The sequence below is a fragment of the Zonotrichia leucophrys genome, unplaced genomic scaffold, assembly GCF_028769735.1.
Source record: "Zonotrichia leucophrys gambelii isolate GWCS_2022_RI unplaced genomic scaffold, RI_Zleu_2.0 Scaffold_542_34351, whole genome shotgun sequence".
Classification (NCBI taxonomy): Eukaryota; Metazoa; Chordata; class Aves; order Passeriformes; family Passerellidae; genus Zonotrichia; species Zonotrichia leucophrys.
The window spans coordinates 22,132-34,001 of record NW_026992747.1 but is presented as its reverse complement, the minus strand read 5'-3'; the positions used below and the strand labels follow the sequence as shown (position 1 = coordinate 34,001).

The following is an 11,870-nucleotide window of genomic DNA, read 5'->3' as shown; positions in this document are numbered from 1 at the left end:
GCATCCATTTTTTGGGATTCCACCAAATCCATTTTTTGGGATTCCACCTGATCAATTTTTCGGGATTCCACCAAATCCATTTTTTGGGATTCCACCAAATCCATTTTTTGGGATTCCACCCAATCAATTTTTTGGGATTCCACCAAATCCATTTCTTGGGGTTCCTCCAGATCTGATTTTTGGGATTCCACCAAATCCATTTTTCAGGATTACACCCAAATCCATTTTTTGGGATTTCACCGGCTCTGCTTATTGGGATTCCACCAGATCTGATTTTTGGGATCCACCCAATCCATATTTTGGGATTCCACCTGATCAATTTTTTGGGATTCCACCTGATCAATTTTTTGGGATTCCACCTGATTAATTTTCGGGATTCCACCAAATCCATTTTTTGGGATTCCACCAAATCAATTTTTCGGGATTCCACCAAATCCATTTTTTGGGGTTCCCCCAGATCTGATTTTTGGGATTCCACCTGATCAATTTTTTGGGATTTCACCGGCTCTGCTTATTGGGATTCCCCCAGATCTGATTTTTGGGATTCCACCTGATCAACTTTTTGGGATTTCACCAAATCCCTTTTATGAGGTTCCCCCAGATCTGATTTTCGGGATTCCACCAGCTCCATTTTTCAGGATTACACCCAATCAATTTTTTGGGATTCCACCTGATCTGATTTTCGGGATTCCACCAAATCCATTTTTCGGGATTACACCCAATCAATTTTTTGGGATTCCACCAAATCCATTTCTTGGGGTTCCCCCAGATCTGATTTTTGGGATTCCACCAAATACTTTTTTCAGGATTCCACCAGATCTGATTTTTGGGATTCCACCTGATCAATTTTTTGGGATTCCACCCAATCCATTTTTTGGGATTCCACCAAATCCATTTCTTGGGATTCCCCCACATCTGATTTTTGGGATTCCACCCAATCCATTTTTTGGGATTCCACCTGATCAATTTTTTGGGATTTCACTGGCTCTGCTTATTGGGATTCCACCAGATCTGATTTTTGGGATTCCACCAGCTCCATTTTTTGGGATTCCACCAAATCCATTTTTCAGGATTACACCCAATCAATTTTCTGGGATTCCACCTGATCAATTTTTTGAGGATTCCCCAGATCTGATTTTTGGGATTCCACCTGATCAATTTTTTGGGATTCCACCAGATCTGTTTTTGGGATTCCACCAAATCCATTTTTTGGGATTCCCCCAGATCTGATTTTTGGGATTCCACCCGATCCATATTTTGGGATTCCACCCAATCAATTTTTCGGGATTCCACCAGATCAATTTTTCGGGATTCCACCAGATCAATTTTTCGGGATTCCACCCAATCCATTTTTTGGGATTCCACCCAATCCATTTTTTGGGATTCCACCTGATCAATTTTTCAGGATTACACCCAATCAATTTTTTGGGATTCCCCCAGATCTGATTTTTGGGATTCCACCAAATCCATTTTTCGGGATTCCACCCAATCAATTTTTCGGGATTCCACCTGATCAATTTTTTGGGATTCCACCAAATCCATTTTTTGGGATTCCACCAAATCCATTTTTTGGGATTCCACCAAATCCATTTTTTGGGATTCCCCCACATCTGATTTTTGGGATTCCCCAGATTTGATTTTCGGGATTCCACCAAATCCATATTTTGGGATTCCACCTGATCAATTTTTTGGGATTCCACCAAATCCATTTTTTGGGATTCCCCCAGATCTGATTTTTGGGATTCCACCCAATCCATATTTTGGGATTCCACCTGATCAATTTTTCGGGATTCCACCCAATCAATTTTTCAGGATTACACCCAAATCCATTTTTTGGGATTCCACCCAATCCATTTTTTGGGATTCCCCCAGATCTGATTTTTGGGATTCCACCTGATCCATTTTTCAGGATTACACCCAATCAATTTTTCGGGATTCCACCAAATCCCTTTTATGAGGTTCCCCCAGATCTGATTTTTGGGATTCCACCAGATCCATTTTTCAGGATTACACCCAATCAATTTTTCGGGATTCCACCCAATCCATTTTTTGGGATTCCACCCGATCAATTTTTTGGGATTTCACTGGCTCTGCTTATTGGGATTCCACCAGATCTGATTTTTGGGATTCGCCTGATCTGATTTTTGGGATTCCACCAAATCCATTTTTCAGGATTACACCCAATCAATTTTTTGGGATTCCACCAAATCCATTTCTTGGGATTCCCCCACATCTGATTTTTGGGATTCCACCCAATCCATTTTTTGGGATTCCACCAAATCCATATTTTGGGATTCCACCTGATCCATTTTTTGGGATTCCACCTGATCAATTTTTTGGGGTTCCACCAAATCCATTTCTTGGGATTCCCCCAGATCTGATTTTTGGGATTCCACCTGATCAATTTTTTGGGATTCCCCCAGATCTGATTTTTGGGATTCCACCTGATCAATTTTTTGGGATTCCACCCAATCCATATTTTGGGATCCACCCACTCCATTTCCGTCATTTCACCGTCTCCCCTTTCCCGTTTTCCCAGCCGACTCCACGGGCACGCACTCGCTCTACACCACGTACCAGGACTACGAGATCATGTTCCACGTGTCCACCATGCTGCCCTACACGCCCAACAACCGCCAGCAGGTACCTCCAGAACCTTCCGTGGAACCCACGGAGATCGGCAGCGCCCAACGTTGGGAGGTCCCAAGGGTTGGGAGATCCCAAAAGTTGGAGGATCCCAAGGGTTGGAGGATCCCAAGGGTTGGGAGATCCCAAGAGTTGGGTGGTCCCAGAAGTTGGATGATCCCAAGGGTTGATTGGGAGATCCAAGAGTTGGAGAATTCCAAGGGTTGGATGGTCCCAGAAGTTGGAGGATTCCAAAACTTGGGGATCCCAAGGGTTGGGAGGTCCCAAGAGTTGGGAGATCCCAAAAGTTGAAGGATTCCAAGAGTTGGGAGATCCCAAAAGTTGGGAGGTCCCAAAAGTTGAAGGATCCCAAGAGTTGGGAGATCCCAAGGGTTGGGGGATCCCAAAAGTTGGAGGATCCCAAGGGTTGGTTGGGAGATCCAAGAGTTGGAGGATCCCAAGGGTTGGGTGGTCCCAAGAGTTGGAGGATCCCAAGGGTTGAAGGATCCCAAGAGTTGGAGGATCCCAAAGGCTGAAGGATCCCAAAGGTTGAAGGATCCCAAGAGTTGGGTGGTCCCAGAAGTTGGAGGATCCCAAGGGTTGGGAGATCCCAAGGGTTGGGGGATCTCAAGGGTTGAAGGATTCCAAGAGTTGGGAGATCCCAAAAGTTGGAGGATTCCAAAAGTTGGAGGATCCCAAGGGTTGAAGGATCCCAAGGGTTGGGAGATCCCAAAGGTTGAAGGATCCCAAGGGTTGGGGGATCTCAAGGGTTGAAGGATTCCAAGAGCTGGGAGATTCCAAAAGTTGGAGGATCCCAAGGGTTGGATGGTCCCAAACTTTGGAGAATTCCAAGGGTTGGGAGATCCCAAGGATTGGTTGATCCCAAGGGCTGAAGGATTCCAAAAGTTGGGAGATCCCAAGGGTTGGGTGATCCCAAGGGTTGGATGGTCCCAAAATTTGGAGAATCCCAAGCGTTGGTTGGGACATCCAAGAGTTGGGTGGTTCCAAGATTTGGAGGATCCCAAGGGTTGGTTGGGAGATCCAAGAGTTGAAAGATCTCAAGGGTTGGGTGGTTCCAAGAGTTGGATGATCCCAAAGGTTGGTTGAGGGATCCAAGGGTTGAAGGATCCCAAGAGTTGGGAGATCCCAAAGATTGGATGATCTCAAGAGTTGGAGGATCCCAAAAGTTGGGAGATCCCAAGGGTTGGGTGGTCCCAGGAGTTGGGGGAACTCAAGGTTTGAAGGATTCCAAGAGCTGGGAGATTCCAAAAGTTGGAGGATCCCAAGGGTTGGGTTGGTTGGGACATCCAAGAGTTGGAGAATCCCAAGGGTTGGGTGGTCCCAGGAGTTGGGGGAACTCAAGGTTTGAAGGATTCCAAGAGTTGGAGATCTCAAGGGTTGGATGGTCCCAAGAACTGGAGAATCCCAAAGATTGGATGATCCCAGTGGTTGGTTGGGAGATCCAAGAGTTGGAGAATCCCAAGGGTTGGGTGGTCCCAGAAGTTGGATGATCCCAAGGGTTGGATGATCCCAAGGGTTGGTTGGGAGATCCAAGAGTTGGAGAATTCCAAGGGTTGGGTGGTCCCAGAAGTTGGACGATCCCAAAGATTGGATGATCTCAAGAGTTGGAGGATTCCAAAAGTTGGGTGATCCCAAGGGTTGAAGGATTTCAAGATTTGGGACATTCCAAGGGTTTGGATGGTCCCAAAAGTTGGGAGATCCCAAGGGTTGGGTGGTCCCAAGGGTTGAAGGATTCCAAAAGCTGGGAGATTCCAAAGATTGGATGATCTCAAGGGTTGGTTGATCCCAAGATTTGGATGATCCCAGTGGTTGGTTGGGAGATCCAAGAGCTGGAGATTCCCAAGGGTTGGGTTGTTCCAAGAGTTGGGGGATCCCAAGAGTTGGATGATATCAAGGATTGGTTGATCCCAAAGGTTGAAGGATTCCAAGAGTTGGGAGATCCCAAGAGTTGGAGGATCCCAAGGGTTGAAGGATCCCAAGAACTGGAGGATCCCAAAGGTTGAAGGATCCCAAGGGTTGGATGGTCCCAGAATTTGGAGGATCCCAAGCGTTGGCTGGGACATCCAAGAGTTGGGTGGTTCCAAGATTTGGAGGGTCCCAAAATTTGGAGGATCCCAAGAGTTGGGTGGGAGATCCAAGAGTTTGAGAATTCCAAGGGTTGGGTGGTTCCAAGAGTTGGAGGATCCCAAGGGTTGGTTGGGAGATCCAAGAGTTGAAGGATCCCAAGGGTTGGGTGGTCCCAGAAGTTGAAGGATCCCAAGGGTTGGGTGGTCCCAGAAGTTGGAGGATCCCAGAGGTTGGTTGGGAGATCCAAGAGTTGGAGAATCCCAAGGATTGGTTGATCTCAAGGGTTGGAGGATTCCAAAAGTTGGGAGATCCCAAGAGCTGGGAGATCCCAAGGGTTGAAGGATTCCAAGAGTTGGTTGAAGGATCTCAAGGGTTGGGTGGTCCCAGAAATTGGAGGATCCCAAGGGTTGGCTGGGAGATCCAAGAGTTGGGGGATCCCAAGGGTTGAAGGATTCCAAGAGTTGGTTGGAAGATCCCAAGGATTTGTTGATCCTGAGGGTTGAAGGATCCCAAGAGCTGGGAGATCCCAAGGGTTGGGTGGTCCCAGAAGTTGGATGATCCCAAGGATTGGTTGATCCCAAGATTTGGATGATCCCAAGGGTTGGTTGGGAGATCCAAGAGTTGGAGAATTCCAAGGGTTGGGTGGTCCCAGAAGTTGGACGATCCCAAAGATTGGATGATCTCAAGAGTTGGAGGATTCCAAAAGTTGGAGGATCCCAAGGGTTGGGTGGTCCCAGGAGTTGGGGGAACTCAAGGGTTGAAGGATTCCAAGAGCTGGGAGATTCCAAAAGTTGGAGGATCCCAAAAGTTGGAGGATCTCAAGGGTTGGCTGGGAGATCCAAGAGTTGGAGGATCCCAAGGGTTGGGTGGTTCCAAGAGTTGGAGGATCCCAAGGGTTGAAGGATTCCAAGAGTTGGAAGATCTCAAGAATTGGATGATCCCAGAAGTTGGATGATCCCAAGAATTGGTTGAGAGATCCAAGAGTTGGAGGATCCCAAGGGTTGGGTGGTCCCAGGAGTTGGGGGAACTCAAGGGTTGAAGGATCCCAAGAGCTGGGAGATTCCAAAAGTTGGAGGATCTCAAGGGTTGGGTGGTCCCAAAATTTGGAGAATCCCAAGCGTTGGTTGGGACATCCAAGAGTTGGGTGGTTCCAAGATTTGGAGGATCCCAAGGGTTGGTTGGGAGATCCCAGAGTTGAAAGATCTCAAGGGTTGGTTGGTTCCAAGATTTGGAAGATCCCAAAGATTGGATGATCTCAAGAGTTGGAGATCTCAAGGGTTTGGTGGCCCCAAAGCTTGGTTGATTCCAAGATTTGGAAGATCCCAAAAATTGGATGATCCCAAGGGTTGGTTGGGAGATCCAAGAGTTGGAGAATCCCAAAGCTTGGTTGGTTCCAAGATTTGGAAGATCCCAAAAATTGGATGATCCCAAGGGTTGGTTGGGAGATTCAAGAGCTGAAAGATCTCAAGGGTTGGGTGGTTCCAAGACTTGGATGATCCCAACATTTGGAGGATCCCAAAGGTTGGTTGAGGGATCCCAAGGGTTGAAGGATTCCAAGATTTGGGAGATCCCAAAAATTGGATGATCCCAGTGGTTGGTTGGGAGATCCAAGAGTTGGAGGATCCCAAAGCTTGAATGAACTCAAAGGTTGGTTGGAGAATCCCAAGGGTTGAGGGATTCCAAGATTTGGAAGATCCCAAAGATTGGATGATCCCAGTGGTTGGTTGGGAAATCCAAGAGTTGGAGGATCCCAAAGCTTGGTTGATTCCAAGATTTGGAAGATCCCAAAGATTGGATGATCTCAAGGGTTGGTTGGGAGGTCCAAGAGTTGGAGAATCCCAAGGATTGAATGAACTCAAAGGTTGGTTGAAGGATCCAAGGGTTGAAGAATTCCAAGAGTTGGAAAATCCAAGAGTTGGATGATCCCAAGAGTTGCTTGGTTGATCCCAAGACTTGGGAGAATCCCAAAGATTGGATGATCCCAAGGGTTGGTTGGGAGATCCAAGAGTTGGAGGATCCCAAAGCTTGGTTGGTTCCAAGATTTGGAAGATCCCAAAAATTGGAAGATCCCAAACTTTTGTTGACCAACCCCAAAAACCAAAACCCCCCAAAAGACCCAAACAACCCCAAAACTCCCTCAAAACCACCCCAAATCTTCATCCCACCCATTCCCATCGAAATTCCCAAAAATTTTTCCTTTTCCAGCTGCTCCGGAAGCGCCACATCGGCAACGACATCGTCACCATCATCTTCCAGGAGCCGGGCGCGCTGCCCTTCACGCCGCAGAACATCCGCTCGCACTTCCAGCACGTCTTCATCATCGTGCGCGCCCACCAGCCCTGCTCCGACAGCGTCTCCTACAGGTGGGACCCGGATCCGGGAGGAATTCCTGAAAATTCCACGGAATTTGGTTGAAAGTTTAAAAAAAAAATGGGAAAAATCGGAAAAAAAATGGCGAAAATACGCGAAAATTCGCGAAGATTTGCGGAAAAATGATCCGAACGGTCTGAAAGTTCCCAAGGGTTTTTAAGAAGTTCCCCAAAATTTTGCAAAAAAATTATAAAAATTCCCAAAAATCCCTGAAAAATTTCCCCAAAAAATCAGCAAAAAATCCCCCAAAATTCCCCAAAAAATTCGTAAAAATCAGCAAAAATTCCCCAAAATTCCCCAAAAATTTCCTAAAATCCCTTTTTTTCCCCTCAAACCAATGTCCAAGGACGTCTCCCCCTTCGGCCCCCTGGGAGCTGGGAATCCCAAAAAATCCACAAAAAATTTATAAAATTGAGTAAAAATTTTCCAAAATTTGCCAAAAATTCCCAAAAATCCCCCCAAAAATTCCCAAAAATTCCAAAAAAATTCCCAAAAAATTCCCCAAAAAATTTATAAAAATCCCCCAAAAATCCCCAAAAAATTCCCCAAAAAATTCGTAAAAATCAGCAAAAAATCCCCAAAAATCCCCAAAAATTCCCCAAAAAATTCGTAAAAATCAGCAAAAATTCCCCCAAAAATTCCCAAAAAAATCCCCCAAAAATTTGCAAAAAATTTATAAAAAATCCCCAAAAAATTCCCAAAAAAATTCGTAAAAATCAGCAAAAATCCCCCAAAAATTCCCAAAAATCCCCCAAAAATTCGTAAAAATCAGCAAAAAATCCCCAAAAATTCCCCAAAAATTCGTAAAAATCAGCAAAAATTCCCCAAAAATTCCCCAAAAATTCCCCAAAAAATTCCCCAAAATTCCCAAAAAATCCCCCAAAAATTTGCAAAAATTCTCCAAAAATTCCCCAAAAAATTCCCAAAAAAATTCGTAAAAATTCCCCAAAAATTCCCCAAAAATTCCCCAAAAAATTTGTAAAAATCAGCAAAAATTCCCCCAAAATTCCCCAAAAATTCCCCAAAAAATTTATAAAAATCCCCAAAAAATCCCCAAAAAATTCCCTAAAAAATTCGTAAAAATCAGCAAAAATTCCCCCAAAAAATTCGTAAAAATCAGCAAAAATTCCCCCCAAAAACCTCATAAAAATCAGCAAAAAATCCCCCAAAATTCCCCAAAAATTCCCCCAAAAAATTCATAAAAATCAGCAAAAATTCCCCAAAAAATCCCCAAAAATTCCCCAAAAAATCCCCAAAATTCCCCAAAAATCCCCCAAAATTCCCCAAAAAAATCCCCAAAAATTCCCCAAAAAAATTCATAAAAATCAGCAAAAAATCCCCCAAAATTCCCCAAAAAATCCCCAAAAAATTCGTAAAAATCAGCAAAAAATCCCCCAAAAATTCCCCCAAAAAATCCCCCAAAAATTCGTAAAAATCAGCAAAAATTCCCCCAAAAATCCCCAAAAAATTTATAAAAATCCCCAAAAAAATCCCAAAAAATTTCCCAAAAAATTCGTAAAAATCAGGAAAAAATCCCCAAAAAATCCCTCAAAAAATTCGTAAAAATCAGCAAAAATTCCCCAAAAAATCCCCCAAAAAATTCGTAAAAATCAGCAAAAAATCCCCCAAAATTCCCCAAAAAACCCCCCAAAAATTTGCAAAAAATTTATAAAAATTCCCCAAAATTCCCAAAAAATCCCAAAAATTCCCAAAAAATTCGTAAAAATCAGCAAAAATTCCCCCAAAAATTTGTAAAAAATCCCAAAAAATTCCCAAAAAATCCCCAAAAAATTTGCAAAAAATCCCCAAAAAATCCCCAAAAAATTCATAAAAATCAGCAAAAATTCCCCCAAAAATTCGTAAAAAATCCCAAAAAATTCCCAAAAAATCCCCAAAATTCCCCAAAAAATCCCCAAAAATTCCCCAAAAATTCCCCAAAAATTCTCCAAAAAATTTCTAAAAATCTCATTTTTTTTCTCCCCAAAAAGCGTCGCCGTCACGCGCTCCAAGGACGTCCCCCCTTTCGGGCCCCCTCTCCCCCCTTCCGGCCTCACCTTCCGCCGCTCCGACCTCTTCCGCTCCTTCCTCTTGGCCAAAGCCATCAACGGCGAGAACGCCGCCCACAAATCCCGCAAATTCCGCGCCATGGCCACGCGGACGCGCCACGAGTACCTGCGGGATTTGGCGGAAAACTACGTCACCAACACGCCCTTGGACACGGCCTTGGCCAAGTTCAACCTCATCTCCTTGGCCTCCAAGAAAAAGGAGAAATCCAAAGCGCGGCCTTGGGCGGAGCTGGAGAGCGCCGGCGCCGTTTCTTGGCGGGTTTGGGCGTTGGATTTTGGCCGGGGCGGTGAGGAGGTGCCGTGCGTGTTGGGAATTTCCAAGGATTTGGTGGTTTTGGTGGATTTGGTGGCCAAGGAGGTTGTGTTTCATTGTTTCACCGGGGATGTGATCGGGTGGAGCGCGGAGGGGGCGGCGTTGAGGATTTATCATGGCAGGGGGGATTTGGTGAGCGTCAGGGCGGGAATGGCGGGATTGGGAATATCGGGAATGGTGGGAATGTCGGGAGCAGGAATGGCGGGATCGGGAATGTCGGGATCGACGGCGGGAGCGGAGGAAGGAGCCGATGGAGCGGCCGAGGAGATCAAGGAGATCGTGCAGAGGCTCAAGGTGAGGGGGGAATGGGGGAAATTGGGAAAAAAATGGGGGGAAATGGGAAAAATGTTTGGGGAAAAAAATTGGGGGAAATGGGAAAAATGTTTGGGGAAAAAATTGGAAAAAATTTGGAGGGAAATGGGGGAAATGGGAGAAAAACAAGGGGAAAATTGGAGGGAAGTGGGGGGAAAATGGGGGAAATGGAAATGGGGAATATTGGAAAAAAATTGGGGAAAAATGAGGGAAATGGGAAAAAAACAAGGGAGAAAATTGGAGGGAAATGGGGGGGGAAATGGGGAAAGTGGGGGAAGAAAATGGGGAAAACTGGGGAAAAAATGGGAGAAAAGGGAGGAAAATTGGGGAAATGTTGGGGGAAAATTATGGGGAAATGGAGAAAATATTGGGGAGATTGGGAGAAAATTGGGGGAAATGGGAAAAAAATTGGTGGAAATGGAAAGGGGGAAAAATGGAAAAAATTTGGAGGGAAAATTGGAAGAGAAAATTGAAAGGGAAATGGGGGAAACTGGAGGAAGAAAATGGGGAAAAAATGGGAGAAAAGGGAGGAAAATTTGGAGGGAAATGGGGGGAAAATTTGGGGAAATTTGGAAGGGAAAATTGGAAGGGAAATGGGGGGAAATGGGGGAAAAATGGGAAAAAATTGGAAAAAAATTGGGGGAAAAATTGGAAAAAATTTGGAGGGAAATGGGGGAAAAATTGGGGGGATTGGGGGAAAATGGGGGAAAATTGGAAGGGAAATGGGGGAAAAATGGGAAAAAATTGGAAAAAATTTGGAGGGAAATGGGGAGGAAAAAAATGGGGGAAATGGGGAAAATGTTTGGAGAAAATTGGGTGGAAATGGAAATGGGGGAAAAATGGGAAAAAATTTGGAGGAAGTGGGGGGAAAATGGGGGAAGAAAATGGGGAAATGGGGGAAATGGAAATGGGGGAAAAATGGGAAAAAATTGGAAAAAATTTGGAGGGAAATCGGGGGAAAACTGGGGGATTGCAGGGAAATGGAAATGGAGAAATTTGGGGGGAAATGGGGGAAAAATGGGGAAAAATGGGAAAAAATTTGGAGGGAAAATTGGGGGGAAATGGGGGGAAAATGGGGAGAAATTAGAAGGGAAATGGGGGAAAATGGGAAAAAAATGGAAAAAAATTGGAGGGAAATGGGGGGGAAAAATGGGAAAAAATTGGAAAAAAATTGGGGGAAAAATGGGAAAAAATTGGAAAAAATTTGGAGGGAAACGGGGGGAATTGGGGGGAAATGGAAATGGGGAAATTTGGGGGGAAAAAATTGGCAAAACATTGGTGGAAATGGAAATAAAACACCCCCAAAAAATCCCATAATTTTCACCCAAAACTTCAAATTTTGATTTTTCTCACCCTAACGACGCCTCCATTTCTGGCCAGATGACCACGCCGGGCTGCGCCACGGTGGACATGACCCTGCGGCGCAACGGGCTGGGCCAGCTGGGCTTCCACGTGCACCCCGACGGCAGCGTGGCCGAGGTGGAGGAGTACGGATTCGCCTGGCAGGCCGGGCTGCGGCGCGGCAGCCGCCTCCTCGAGGTGTGCAAGGTGGCGGCCGTGGCGCTGAGCCACGAGCAGATGATCGACCTCCTGCGCACCTCGGTCACCGTCACCGTCAGCATCGTGCCGCCCCACGAGGATGGCACGCCCAGGAGGTTGGTGGGGTTCGGGTGCTCGGGGTGGGTTTGGTGCTGTTGGTGCCATCTGGGTGTCATGGAGGACATTGGAGCCATCGTGGTGCCATTGGTGGCATCTTGGAGCCATTGGTGACATCTGAAGGTCTTGAGTGCCATTGGTGCCATTGGGTTATCTCGGGTGCCATTGGTGGCATTTGGGTGTCTTGGGTGCCATTGGTGCCATCTTGGTGCCATTGAGATGTTTTGAGTGCCATTGGTGCCATCTTGGTGTCTTGGGTGCCATTGGTGGCACTTGGATGTCATGGATGCCATTGGTGCCATCTTGGTGCCATTGGTGACATCTGAAGGTCTTGGGTGCCATTGGTGCCATGTTGGTGTCATTGATGGCACTTGGATGTCATGGATGACATTGGTGCCATCTTGGTGCCATTGTTGCCATTGGGTTGTTGGGAGCACCAT

At 45.8% G+C, this 11,870-nt stretch overlaps 1 protein-coding gene across 1 annotated transcript; it reads left to right on the top strand.

The window, feature by feature from the left end:
* Positions 1-2,539: 2,539 nt before the first annotated feature.
* Positions 2,540-11,544, top strand: LOC135441799 (signal-induced proliferation-associated 1-like protein 3; the record flags this gene model as incomplete). The annotated part of the gene is made up of 5 exons (XM_064701349.1): positions 2,540-2,643; positions 6,919-7,076; positions 9,072-9,600; positions 9,703-9,756; positions 11,155-11,544. Coding segments are annotated over 5 exons (1,235 nt in total), but the record flags the coding sequence as incomplete, so codon positions are not given.
* Positions 11,545-11,870: the final 326 nt, after the last annotated feature.